The following is a 13,779-nucleotide window of genomic DNA, read 5'->3' as shown; positions in this document are numbered from 1 at the left end:
GCTCTACCCCACCTGTGCTCCTGCCCCGGCTTCGGGAGCTTCCTCAGCTTGTCCCTTGCAAACGCCCATTGGTTCCCCTCTGGGCGGAGGGCAGCCTCCTCCAGGCAGGCTCCCCGGCGCTCTCTGCGGGTGGGGCCATCAGAGCACACAGCTCCCCCAGTTGTGAGCCCTGCACTCTCTGGCTCACAGTCCGGCATGTCTGTCTGCTCTGCCCTCGAGGGCAGGGTCCCCGTACCCGTCCGGCGCGGGGCTTTTAGCCCCGACAGCCCAGCATCCCTGGAGGCCCAGGCGACGGGTCACAGGCGTCTTCCCGTGCGGGTGCCAGGCTTTCAGCCCCGCTGGCGGGGAGCCAGGTCTCCGGGGGCCTGCAAGGCCCAGCGCCCGCTGCCCTGGCTCGGAGCCCCGAGGCCAGCAGACAGCAGTGCAGAGGTTATGTGTGGGGCTCCCTTCCGGCCCGGGCCTCTGGGACCCCCGCCCCGGCCGCCCGGGTCACCCGGAGTCGGTCCTCCAGCGGCCCAGACCACAGAGGCGAGCGGGGCGGGGGCCGGCCCGGCGCCTCATTAGCATAATCTATGCGCGGGAGGCGTTTAGCAGTCAAATATATGCGCATATATCTCCATGGCTGATGAGGCTGGCCGGGCACATTCAAAATGGCGGAGTGCGGAGCGAGCGGCAGCGGGAGCAGCGGGGACGGCCTGGACAAGAGCATCACGCTGCCCCCCCGACGAGATCTTCCGCAACCTGGAGAACGCCAAGCGCTTCGCCATAGACATCGGTAGCCGCGGGCGGGCGCGGGGAGCGGGGCGGCGCGCCGCGGGCGTGGGCGCGGGCGGCGGGGTTGGCGGGCCGGGGGCGGTGGCAAGGACGAAGGGCGGGGCGCGGGCCGTGGGCGCGCAAGGCCTGCCGGGCCTCGTAGTCAGCGGGCTGCCGGCGCGCACGGCTTGACGGGTCTTGTAGTCAGCGGGCCGCCGGTGCATGCACGCTCTTCGCGGAAGCCGGACTACAGCTCCCGGCAGGCTCCGCGTGGCAGGAGCGGGACATGCCGGGCCTTGTAGTCCGGCCTGGGGAGGGTCAGCAGCGCGGTGGGGCCTCTCCGGCCGCCTGGGGCGGCTGTCCCGGCCCGCGGCAGGTCCGAAGCCTGATGCCTGGGCTGGGATGTGGACGGGCGGGAGCCCCAGCTTTGGCCACGGGAAGCCTTGACGGCCGCCCGGAGCCCAAACCTGCAGATCATCTCAGCCGGTGGCCGTTTGGCGGGAGTTTCGACGGCCTGGACGTGGGAGCTCGGAACCTCTGCCGGCCTCTGGCCAGAGCCTCCGAGTCCCCCGCGGGCTGCAGGGGGTCCCCAGGCCCGCACTCGCCCCCGCCTCTCCCAGGCCCGGCCCCGCTCCCTGCACCAGGCCCCGTGCTCCCTCCCAGCAACCCGCTGTCACTGGACACTAAGCGGGGAGGTCACCTCGCTGGTAGGCAGCCCTCTGCCTGCCAGGCTGCTGCTCTGCCCACGTATCAGGACCGAGGGCTTCCTGGGGGCAGCTTCCCCGGGTCAGGCCCGGTGTGGAGGGCACAGCGGCTCCGCACCTCCCGCTAGGCGAGATCTGGGCTGCCGCCTGAGTTTGTCTGTGATTGTCCACCTCCGAGCGCGAGCGCGCAGTGTCCGCCGCCCCCCAGCACCGCACCTGCCCTACGGTTGCCGCTCAGTAGGAGCTGGACTGGACCTTTTCTCCCAGAGAAGCTGGGCCACTGGGTGGGCCTTTGCATTTACTGCGTCCCCACCGCCCTGCCCTTGGAGCTCAGCTGGGTCACAGGCCTGGGGCAGAGGTCCTCCAGGGGACTGGGGAGTCCCCACCTTGCACACCAGGGTGGGCTTCCCAGGGGCTGGGGGGCTGGGTGGAGGCAGGTGTGAGATGGCTGGAGGCCAGGTGGGTGGTGGGGTGGCTAACGCAGACCAGGACTCGGTGCCCGCCTGCATGGGGGGCTGGAGATGCGGCTGGAAGCCCAGCCGAGGGGGTCGTCCACCACCAGGCCTCCAGGGGCCCGGTCAGCCCCTCAGGGGAGTGCTGCCCACCCTGGGAGTGACTGTGGTCCGGGCGGGTGGGAGCTCTGAGGTTCTGACTTTGCCTCCCTTGAGGCGGAGGGGGCACAGGGTTCTGCTCCGAGGGAACGAGTCAGCCCTTCACGTTTCTGCAAATTTACTTGCCACGGGGCTCACCGCGGACCTCCCAGCTGGTGGCCCTGGGAGGAGGAATTGCTCAGGGCCAGCCCCGTGGGCTCCTTGGTGGAAGACCTCGGGATGTGCTTAGTGCCGTGGGCATGTCCTCTCCGGGGGCCCCTCAGCGCCGGTGCTGTGCTCCTCATCAGCAAGGACAGACCTCGTGTTGGTCAGCGCAGCACAGGCCAGTCCTCGGCCCGGAGCCCCTGCCCGCGTGTGACCAGTTGGCTCACAGACCGGCTTGTCTGTCTGCTCTGCCCTCGCTGAGCCCCCGCCAGGAAAGCTCCGGGCTCTGTTCCGGCCGGCTCTCCCTGGGCACCCGGTCAGCGGGCAGGTTCCCTGTGAGAGCACCAGCACGTTTCACCTGTCGCCACACACGGGTGAGGTGGCTGGGCCCACGGGGCGGCGTGTGCGCGGGTGTGCAGCCCCCGGGGCCCCAGCGAGGACAGGTCAGAGGGGCAGGGAGGACAGCGGTGCCCAGCCCGCAGACTGGTGAACGGAAGGTCCTCTCCGTCCGTCCGTGTGGAAGGTGGGCCGGTCCCTGCGGTGGTCGGTGTGACGGCCCCGGCAGGGCTGCATTCGCTCTAATTGTGGGGGATCCTGGGCTCCGCTGAGCTGCTCCCTGAAGGCTCTGAGCACCCCTGCTCCAGACTGACAGCCTGCACTCCCCACTGCGCCCTGGCCCCGCTGTTCTGGGGGAGCAGAGGCAGTCCCAGCAGCACCAGAGGCCCGTCGTGGCGGCCGGGACGGGGCAGGCGGCGTGAGCTTTGGACCGGGAAGAGCTGCCGGCTCGCAGGCCTGCCTTGCTTTCGTGGCCCCGTAAGAACCCTCTGCCTCAGAGGCCTTTCATGGCTCTGCCCTCCGCACGCGGCCGAGGCTGGGGCCGCAGCCTTGAGACCGGTGCCCCGGCCCTTCTCACCTGCCCTGACTGTGTGTCAGGCAAACACAGGCCGCTCCTGCTTCCTGAGACTTGGTCTCTGGCCATGTCGCCAGGGCCTGGCCGTGGGGACAGGACCTTGCTGCCCTCGGCGGCCTCCCGTGGTCACTCTGGGCCTCGGGCCGCCCCAGCCCGAGCCAGTGGGGGGCAGGATGCTGCTCTCCGGCCCAGGCCTCGGGCGTTCCTGGCGAGAGCCTGCTGCTGGGACGACTCCTTTCGCCTCCTTCCCCACTGTCTCCACGGCAGCCACGCGTGTGCTGTTCGGTGGGAGCATTGGGTTTGCCAGCTCCTTTCTTTGGGTCACTTTCAAGATCAGAGCTCGAAGCGGCTCATAAGCAACACGGTTGCCCAGAAATGGGGCAGCTTCCTTCCCTGGGGCCGGCATGCAGGGAGCTAGGGGCAGCGCCCGCCGGGCTGGCCGGGCCTGGGGGGAGCAGAGGTGGGTCCTGGAGCCCATGCTCGGTGTGGTGCCCGCAGGGTCTTCAAGTTCAAGTGGCAGCAGACGCCTGTGCCCACAACCCAAGTCCGGGAAGGAGAGCGCGCGGAGGGCCGAGCTCCGGTCCCTCCGTCCGCTTCCAAACGCCCGTGTTTGTCTCGCCCGCAGGGGGGTCGCTGACCAAGCTGGCCTACTACTCCACGGTCCAGCACAAAGTCGCCAGGGTGAGGTCCTTCGACCACGCGGGCCAGGTGAGCCGGGTGCCCCAGTGGGCGGGCTCTGGCGCCAGCCCCGGGCGGAGGCGCCTCCGGGCTGTGGCGGGGCCCGGCACCCGCTGGCCTCCTGGCTGCTGTTCCCATGCGGCTCCCCCAGGTCAGCTGGGCTCCGGAGGCTCCCAGGGGCTTTCTGGTGCCGGTGCCCCTGCCCGCCTCCTCTCCACGCAGCTGCTCCTGCCCGAGGTTGGCAGCCAGAGTTCTGCCATTTCTGGGATGACGGAAACGGTTGGCGCTGCCGGGTGGGCGCTTGGCAGCCTCGTCTCGGGGTCTTCCCCTCCCGGCGCACACAGACCCCCTCTCTGCCCCAGGACGCGGAACAGGACCGCGAGTCGCCCTACGAGATCTCCGTCCAGGAGGAGGTGACGGCCCGGCTGCACTTCGTCAAGTTCGAGAACAGCTACATCGAGGCCTGCCTGGACTTCGTCCGCGACCACCTGGTCAACACGGAGACCAAGGTCATCCACGCGACTGGGGGCGGGGCCTACAAGTTCAAGGACCTCATCGAGCAGAAGCTGGGGCTGCGGTAAGGGGACCGCAGGCCCTGGGGCGTGGGGTGGGCGCCTCCGTTCTCGTTCTCGGGGTGGGGCTCTGAAGTGGCGGTCACCGAGGTAGCCGCTCCTGCACCCGCCCTGGGTTGTGGGAGCAGGAGGGGGGCCTGGGGCAGGGCTCCAGGCCAGGCTGCAGAGGATTGCGGTGGCCGAACCCCAGGAGGACAGAGGGTGCAGGACACGGCCTGTCCTGCTGGGCAGAGGCTCCCGAGGCTGCAGCCCCCTGGGAGCAAGGCGGAGGCGGAGCCATTGGTGGGGGTGGGGCTGCAGCCCCCTGGGAGCAGAGGCAGAGGCGGAGCCATTGGTGGGGGCGGGGCTTCAGGCACACTCAGGGCTCAGGGGCCGCCTGCATGCGGTCAGGACTGAGGGCCGCTAACCGTCCCGGCTGCTCTGTCGAGGACCCCTGTGTCTTTGGGGTGAGGAGCTGCGCTCGGCAGCAGGAGCGTGTCCAGGAGACACGGTGCGGCTGTGGGTCCCTGTGGCCTGGGCTGCTCAGGGCCCGCCTTCCCTCGCAGGGTGGCCAAGGAGGACGTGATGACGTGCTTGATAAAGGGGTGCAACTTCGTGCTGAAGAACATCCCCCAGGAGGCCTTCGTGTATCAGAAAGACGCCGAGCCCGAGTTCCGATTTCAAACAAACCACCCCCACATTTTCCCGTATCTCCTGGTCAACATCGGTTCCGGCGTCTCCATAGTGAAGGTGAGCTGGGCTCCGTGGCTGCGGCGGCGCAGCACGGGTTTGTCCTGCACCCGCCGGGTGTCTGAGCCAGGGCAGGGGACACAGACAGGCGAGTGACTCGGGCCGGGGCCTGGCGGTTACGGGCACAAGCCCCGTGCAGAACACTTCCAGCATCGGTGCCCCTGAGCCCTCCCAGATGTGGCCATCAAGAACTGGGTCCCCGTGTCTGGGGGCACCCTGGCCGCTGCGACCCCCGGGACCTGCGGGGTGGCTGGGCCCGCTCGCTAGCACCTGCCCCCTCGGCCCAGGTGGAGACGGAGGACAGGTTCGAGTGGATCGGCGGCAGCTCCATCGGAGGCGGCACCTTCTGGGGGCTCGGGGCCCTGCTCACCAAGACACAGGTGCTGGGGCCAGACCGGGGCTCGGGCTGCGGGCTTCCCCTCCTCGGGGCGGGGCTGGCTCCTGCAGGACGGAGGCTGGGCTCGGCTGGGCTGTGACAAACGGGGCTCCTTCCTCGGCCTCGCCCCGACTGTCCTTGTCCCTGAAGGGCGTGCGTCCCCTCGGCCAGCACACAGCTCAGCTGCGGGTCCCTGGGGCCTGCCTGTCTCCCTCGCTCCATAGGCTTGGCTTCGGGGCCCCGGGGTCCTCCCCTCTCCCGCAGCTCACTGCTCCCCTCTGCCCGGTCCCTGCAGAAGTTCGATGAGCTGCTGCATTTGGCCTCCAGGGGGCAGCACGCCAACGTGGACATGCTGGTGCAGGACATCTATGGCGGCGCCCACCAGACGCTGGGGCTCAGCGGCAACCTCATCGCCAGCAGCTTTGGGAAGTCGGCCACCACCGACCAAGGTACCGTCTGCTCGCGCTCCCGCCCGCCCGCCCGCCCGCCCGCCGGTGCCACGGGGGGCTTCCTGCCCAGCAGCACTGTTTCTGTCCCGCCCCAGAGTTCTCCCCGGAGGACATGGCCAAGAGCCTGCTGCACATGATCAGCAACGACATCGGGCAGCTCGCCTGCCTCTACGCCAGGCTGCACGGCCTGGACCGCGTGTACTTCGGCGGCTTCTTCATCCGTGGCCACCCTGTCACCATGCGCACCATCACCTACAGCATCAGCTTCTTCTCCAAGGTAGCGGCCCCCTGGCGCTCCCCCGCCCCCAGTGCGCACCCCCAGGGGCTTCACAGTGAGCCGCCCGTGCCCACCCGCCTGGCCTCCCGCCCCTTCCCTCGGTGACACCCGGGTCCTGAGCCCGGGCACCTGCAGAGTCTGAGCTGGGCATGTGACTAATGGCACGCGTTCCAGGGGCCGTCTCCCCCGTGAGAGCGTCAGGCGAGCTCCGAGCCCGTCAGCCGCTGGGCCCATCGGGGACGCAGGCGAATTAGCTGCGTCCGGCGAGGCGCCTCAGGGGGGTCTGCATTGCAGGGGGAAGTCCAGGCGCTGTTCCTGAGGCACGAAGGCTACCTGGGCGCCATCGGGGCGTTTCTCAAAGGAGCCGAGCAGGACAGTGAGTGGGGTGCCGCGGGGGCTGGCCTGTGCCCGTGCCAGGGGGTCGTGGGCTCAGGTGCACGACGGGAGGGGGAGGGGGGCTGCGGGTGGGTCCCTGCGTGTCTGGCCGCCCCTGTTGACGTGGTGGCCTGCGTGGTACCAGGTGGCCCTCCCTCGTCCCATCTGCGCTGGGGGGACCCGGCTAGCCCTTGGCTGTGACTGCCCTGAGGGGGTGGAAAGCGACGGTGGGCCTGCGTGTGACAGTCAGGGTCCCAGTGAGGGACATGGGGCTGGAGGCCGGCGCCCCTCCTCCCGCCTCGCTGTCGGCCCAGGGCCGTCCTCTGTCCTTTTTGAGGAACCAGAAGGGCCCTGGCCGGTGGCTCGGCAGGCTGGACCGCGTCCCGCACACCTAGGGCTGCAGGTTCCCTCCCAGCAGGCCCGTGCCTAGGTTTCGGGTTTGGTCCCGGGCATGGCATGTGCGGGAGGCAGCGATTGATGCTTCTCGCAACAGCGACGTTTGTCTCTCCCCTTCGTTCCTCTCTAAAATCAATGAAAACACGCCCTCGGATGAGGATTAAGTAAATAAGTAAAAACAAAGGGACTGGGGTCCAGCTGTGGCCCTGCCCGGACGGGACGCACGGGCAGGCTCCCTGGTGCGCGGCCAGCACCGACCCCGCTGCTCCCTGTCGCCCGTCTGAGCAAACGAGGGGAGAGTTTCTGGAGACGCTTACAAGCTCTCAGTGGCCACTCAATGGGTCTCGCTGCCAGTGGGAGCGAGAGGCAGGAGCACCACCGCCCCCTCATTGCCAAGACCTGGGCGCCTCCTTCCCTGGGCGCCCCCTTCCCTGGGCGCCCCCTTCCCTGGCGCCCCCTTCCCTGGCGCCCCCTTCCCTGGCGCCTCCTTCCCTGGGTGCCCCCTTCCCTGGCGCCTCCTTCCCTGGGTGCCCCCTTCCCTGGCGCCTCCTTCCCTGGGTGGTGGTGTCTGAGGTTCGAGCCTCTCAGCCGCTGGGCCCGGGTAACACCGTTCCTCCTTCCCAGACCCCGACCAGTACAGCTGGGGCGAGAACTACGCGGGCAGCTCCGGGCTTATGAGCTCGTCCCCCGAGCTCGGCCCCACGCAGGGGGCGAAGAGCGGCACGGTGAGGGGGGGTCCGCCCGTCTGGGTCTGAGCTGGGGGGGGGGGGGGGCGGGCGGGGGGGCGTGGCGCAGGAGCCAGACGTGCCGGCTTTCCTCCCCGCCTTTCCTGCTCTCACGTCCGCAGACATCGGCAGGCGCCCGGCGCCCTGCAGTCCCCCCGGTTTGCGGGAGGAGGGCCTTTCCCGCTGGGCTGTCCCCCGCAGGGTCAGGTTAGCGCCCCGATGCTCAGAGCACGCGGGTCCCTGGGCCGTGTCTGTGTGGTCTCGGGCGGCGCCGAGCCCAGCTGCTCCCCCTGTGCGGGCCGGGCCCCCGCAGCCCTGACAGGGCTGTCCCCCGCAGCTCACGTCGAGGACCGGCCACTGCGCACGCGTCAGCTTCGCTCCTCAGTGTGACTTAGAGGCCAGCAGGCACAGGTGGCACCGGGCACAATGGCCCGGCCCTCGCGGAGCGTGTCTGGGGGAGCAGCTTTGGACCCGGTGTGTGGTCAGCAGACATGCTGTGGGGAGAAAGGAGCCGGGCTACCTGTCCCCACGGGGCCCTGTGGCCTTGCCATGGGTCTGGCACTGGGCAGAGGCCGAGTGGCCGGGGCCTGCGCAGGGAAACGAGGCCAGGGAAGCACGGGCCAGTCGGGGGCCACGGATGCAGAGAAAACGGCAGTGGGTGCAGGAGAGGCCGGGGCGGGGCTCGCAGGCCCCGGGCGTCACTGGCGAGCAGACGGGATCCAGCAGACGGATGGCACCGCGGGCCCTGGGCGGGCGGGTGGGACCCGAGATGGGAGGCAGGGTGTCCACTCACTGCACCGGCGGCTGCGCCGGCCTCACCCCCACAGGGCAGCTCGTTAGCTGACGTGTCCCCGCTTCCCGTCCCCAGTTCGACCTCCTGGAAATGGACCGGCTGGAGAGGCCGCTGGTCAACCTGCCGCTGCTCCTGGACCCGGCGTCCTACGTGCCCGACACGGTGGACCTCACGGACGACGCCCTGGCCCGCAAGTACTGGCTCAGCTGCTTCGAGGAGGCCCTGGACGGGGTGAGGGGCCTCGGCTCAGGTCCCAGGCAGTGACCCCGTGAGGGGGAGGCGTCCCGGGAGCTGGTCCCCCTGAGGGCAGGGCCGCTGTGCTCCTTGGGGGCGTGGCTCCTGGGGTCCGTGGGGACGGTGAGCTGGGACGAGGCCCAGTGGGGCTGGCTGTGTATGAACCCCTGGCTGGTCACTGCGCTGCCCGGGGGTCGTGGCTCAGGGGTCGGAGCCCCGTGGGAACAACCGGCTCCCTCAGCCCCTCGGGGGCCCCTGGGGTCTGTTTTCAGGGGAGGGTCCCCTCCTACCCGGGCCCCACACGGGCTCTGAAGACGGGCCAGGCCTCCTGGCCTCTCAGGCGGAGCCCACCGTGACCCGTTCCCACCTGGCAGAGACCCAGTGGGGGACCTGCCAGGCAGAGAGGCCTGGCCCCCGGCGCTCTGTCCACACCCCGGTCCACGTGCGGGGCTGCGGGCGCTGCTAACCCCTGACCTCGGCAGGTGGTGAAGCGAGCCGTGGCCAGCCAGCCGGGGTCTGCGGACGCGGCCGAGAGGGCAGAGAAGTTCCGCCACAAGTACTGGGACAAGCTGCAGACGCTGCGACACCAGCCGTTGTGAGCGCTGCCCCCCGCTCCCCCCGGGTGCCAGCTGCAGCAGCCTCTGGTGGCCCAGAGCCGAGCCCCCTCCCTGCCTCCCCAGCCCACCGTCCCCTCCCTACTGCTGTCGATGCGGGTGCTGTGAGGGTGGCCCGGGCAGGGCGTCTGCCCGCTCAGCGCCTCCTGCCTGGCTCTGTCCCCAGCGCTTACGGGACCCTGACGGTGCGCAGCCTTCTGGACACGAGGGAGCACTGTTTGAATGAGTTCAACTTCCCAGACCCCTACTCCCAGGTGCGTGCCCGGGGCGGGGGCGGGGGCGGGGGCGGGGCGTCCTGCCCAGCAGGCGGGTTGGTAGCCACCTGGCCCGGCGCTGGGGGTGGGCTGCATCTGGAGTAGCACCTGCTGAAGAGCCGCAGGTCGGGGGCCCTGTGGGGACCCCGGGGCAGAGAGCTTTGCTGGGGCTCTCACCCTCGGCCAGTGGGGGGTGGTGAGAGGGGGGTCATGGACGTGTGGGCTGTGGACGTGTGGGACCAGCCACCTGCGTTTGACCAGGAGGGTGCGGCCTCCCAGGGAGCGGGTTCTCGGTGTGCCCGCCCTCCCTGGCCTCCCGAGGCCGCCGGAGCCTCACGGTCGGTGTTTGTGGACGTCTGTCCTGCTCTCAGGAGTGACCTTCAGTCAGAGGCAGGGAGAGGGGTGGTGGGCAGGGTCCAGGCACCGCTCCGCAGCCATCCCGTGCCCTGCCCTTCGCATGGGAGCGTCTGCGGGGGGAGGGCCTGGGGGCGTGTGTGCCAGGAGCTCCCTGTCAGGGCAGCGGTGCCCGTGAGCGTCCTGGCCCTTCTCAGCCTGCCCTCGGCCACGGGCTGAGCCACCTGAGCCGCTGTGCGCAGGTTAAATGTGCCCGGGCGCCCGCACTCACGTGGTGCCTCGAACCGCGGCAGCACCCCTAACCAGCCAACCTTGGGTGTGGAAGCGCAAGCACCTGCCCCCCAGAAGGGCGCCGGCAGCCTGGGCCGCGGCCCCCTGTCAGCTCCGATCCGCCCGCAGGTGAAGCAGAAGGAGAACGGCGTCGCGCTGCGGGGCTTCCAGAGCGTGGTGCGGGCGCTGGACGCGCTGGGCTGGGAGGAGCGGCAGCTGGCGCTGGTGCGGGGCCTGCTGGCCGGGAACGTCTTTGACTGGGGAGCCAAGGCCGTGTCCGAGTAGGTGCCCGCCCTCCCTCTGGGGCCCCTCACCCCACAGCCCTCAGGGCTCCAGTCCCAGCTGCTGCCTGGGGTGGGTCACGCGGAGCAGCCCAGCCACAAGGAGGCAGCAGTGAGGGGACAGGGTCCTGGTGGGCTCGGCTGCTGGGGGATGGGGGCAGCCCCTCCCGTCCCCAGATGGTGCCTGTGGGCTGGGGTGTGGACGTGGGGCTGACGTTCCCACGGGCCAGGGCCAGGTGCTGGTTGCCTCGTGGAGTTGGGCCCAGTGTCTGTGTCGCGGCAGCGGCAGCAGCTGATGCGGAGTTGACAGCGAGCTGTGAGGCTGATCCTGGGTGTGAGACTTGCTCTTTCCTCCCCGTGCAGGGTCCTCGAGTCTGACCCCCAGTTTGGGTTTGAGGAGGCAAAGAAGAAGCTGGAAGGTAGGACGCCCAGGGCGCCCCCAGGACGGGTCCCAGCCGGTGCTGGGGGGGTCGGGGGGCCTGTAGAGGTGGGAGGACCACTTCCTGGAGCCGCGGGGGTCGGGTGTGAGGTGACTGCGCCAGGCTGACCGCACCCCTGTGCCCCCCAGAGCGGCCCTGGCTGGTGGACTCCTACGACATGTGGCTGCAGAGACTGAAGGTACATGCAGCCGCCCCGCCCCAGGGCCACATGCGCGGGACCAGCTGGGGTCACGGGAGGGGGGCTGGGGGCTGGGGGGGCCTTGGCTGCCCGGGGCCCCCGAGTCTTGCCACCACCCCAGCTGCAAGTCCAAGGTGACCTTCCCTGTCCCAAGCCTGACTCCCCCGGGACCATTGAGGAGGTCGCTGACCTCAGTGCAGAGGTCGTTGCGGACAGCGGCTCTGGAAGAAGCCCAGGCCGCCCGCCCAGCACCCACGGGCGGCAGCCGGCCTGGAGTGGCGGGCGGGGCGGGCGGGGCGTGCGGGGCTGACACGCTTGGCCGCGCCTGTGCCCAACTGAGCGTCCTGGTTTTGTCTTGCAGGGGCCCCCTCACAAATGTGCCTTAATTTTCGCAGATAACAGTGGAGTAGACCTCATTTTGGGAGTCTTCCCCTTTGTCAGGGAGCTTCTGTCTAGAGGGACGGAGGTGAGTGTGGGCTGCACGCGGGGCCTGGCCCGGCTGCTCCAAGCCGGCAGGTAGGTGCGGGGCGGGCGAGCAGCGACCGTGTCTGGGCGTCTGCAGGGGACCCGGGGCCGTCCGCAGCCGTGGCGGTGCCGGGGGTCCCAGCCAGCACTCCTCGAAGCTCCGGGGGGCGGGGCGGGGTGCAGCTGGGCTGGGGCGGCGGCAGCGGGTCCCTCAAGCGCCGGGGTGTCTGCTGCAGGTCATCCTGGCGTGCAACTCGGGCCCCGCCCTCAACGACGTGACCTACGGTGAGGCCCTCCTCGTGGCCGAGCACATCGCGGCCATGGACCCCGTTGTCCAGTAAGCTGGGCGGGGGCAGTGCCTGGGCGGGGGTGGGGCCTGCGCGGGGCCGTGGGAGTGTCCAGGGCCCACCTCACGCACCGCCCCTGTGCCCACAGCTCGGCGCTCAGAGAAGAGAGGCTGCTGCTCATGCAGACGGGCTCCAGCTCCCCCTGCCTGGACCTCAGGTACCGGCCGCTCCGCTCCCCTGGCCCCGGCCTCCTTTCCGCCCCGTGCAGTCCGCCCTCTGTCCTCAGGGCCCCATCACGGCATCGCGAGCGCTCTGGCTCTTGTGGGCGGGAGACGCGGACACTGTGCGCCCCGCTCTGAGGCCGAGAGGGGCTGCCCCGCCTCGTCCCCTTGGCAGCTGGTCCTGGCTCAGGCTCCACCCAGGGTCTGAGCATAGAGACTCCCCCGCTGAGCCGGTGTGTGGCCCGGACTGTCCGTCTCAGTCCGCCTGGTGGTCACCCAACCGGTGTCACTGAGCCGTGGCCCAGGCCACTGCTGACCGCAGGGCAGGAGGGCAGATGCACAGTGGGTCCAGGTCCTTTATAATCTTTCTTTTTAATATATTTTTATTAATGTCAGAGGGGAAGGGAGAGAGAGATGGAAATATCAATGATGAGAATCATTGATCGGCTGTCCCCTGCACGCCTCCCACTGGGGATGGAGCCTGTAACCCAGGCATGTGCCCTTGATGGAAATCGAACCCAGGACGCTTCAGGCTGCAGGCCGACGCTCTACCCACTGAGCACACCGGCCAGGGTGGGACCAGGTCCTTCAAAGTTCAGAGTAGGAGGCGTTGCTGCGGCCGCTTCCAGACGGGCTGCCCGCTGGTGGACTGGAGCCCAGTCCGAGGGGGGTCTCTGTGCCCCGGGGCAGGCGGGTCAGCCGCCCGTGTCGCCGAGCCCGCCTCACTGCCCTCCTCCCACAGCCGCCTGGACGAGGGGCTGGCCGTGCTGGTGCGGGAGCGCGGGACGGACCTGGTGGTGATCGAGGGCATGGGCCGGGCCGTGCACACCAACTACGGCGCGGCGCTGCGCTGCGAGAGCCTGAAGCTGGCCGTGCTCAAGAACCCCTGGCTGGCCGCGCGCCTGGGCGGCCGGCTCTTCAGCGTCATCTTCAAGTTCGAGGTCCCGGCCGAGTGAGGCCCGGCTGCGGCCGACAGGCGTCAGGGATGGACTGGGACGGCGACAGGGACGCTGCGTCCGATATTTATGTTGTGCTTCGGTGACTCAGGCGGGCGCGGTGGGCCTGTTCCCGGCGGCGGGCCGTTCCTCACGCTGCCGTGTCCGTGCTGGGAGGCACTGCCCGCTCGGGACATTCGTATTGGAATGTATTTAACTGTTAAATAACCTTTTATATATGTTAAATATATATATGCCTGTGTCTGACAGGGCGCAGGCGCGAGGCACGCACCAAATAGAATTTCTAGAGCGAGACGGGCGTGTGCCTTCGCTGCGTGGTCGCTGGAGCCCTGCGGCCCTCCCACCAGGGCGCTGCCAACGCTCCTCCCTCCGTCACTCCCAGCTCTAGGGCCCCTGGGCCTGTGGGCGTGGCTGCTGCCCCCACAGGCCTCCGGCCCTGCCTGCTGTGCAGGGAGGGACAGACAGGGCGCCGGGCAGCGCTCCTGCTCGAGAGCAGGCCGAGCAGAGGCTCGAGGACCCTTGAGGGCTCTCGGGGCAGCAGTGTGCTCTTCAGAGCCGATCAGACCTGTGGGTTTTGTCGCCGTGGCCTGAGCCTGTGCCCACAGCCCTCCCGGGGCGGGTGGGGGCTCCCTGGGCCCAGCCCTGGCTGCTCCCCCGACGGGACGTGTCCTTGGGGTGCAGGCTGGAGCCATCACGCACGACTCCCTTTGGAGGGACCCGCAAGGCCTGCGTG

General features: G+C 69.7%; 1 protein-coding gene across 1 annotated transcript; it reads left to right on the top strand.

The window, feature by feature from the left end:
* The first annotated feature begins 635 nt into the window (after nt 1-635).
* On the top strand, nt 636-13,340 carry PANK4 (pantothenate kinase 4 (inactive)). The gene is given in 20 exon segments (XM_070403888.1): nt 636-716; nt 718-775; nt 3,748-3,830; nt 4,163-4,377; nt 4,918-5,101; nt 5,389-5,481; nt 5,773-5,926; nt 6,022-6,203; nt 6,498-6,579; nt 7,599-7,699; nt 8,568-8,723; nt 9,209-9,321; nt 9,507-9,594; nt 10,348-10,499; nt 10,863-10,918; nt 11,068-11,117; nt 11,479-11,583; nt 11,819-11,919; nt 12,018-12,086; nt 12,833-13,340. Coding segments are annotated over 20 exon segments (2,322 nt in total). The 5' UTR covers nt 636-650; the 3' UTR covers nt 13,047-13,340.
* Nucleotides 13,341-13,779: the final 439 nt, after the last annotated feature.

Source organism: Myotis yumanensis, unplaced genomic scaffold (assembly GCF_028538775.1).
Source record: "Myotis yumanensis isolate MYYU_CA2020_CCGP unplaced genomic scaffold, mMyoYum1.0.hap1 SCAF_2, whole genome shotgun sequence".
NCBI lineage: Eukaryota > Metazoa > Chordata > Mammalia > Chiroptera > Vespertilionidae > Myotis > Myotis yumanensis.
This window is presented reverse-complemented; position numbering and strand designations above follow the sequence as displayed.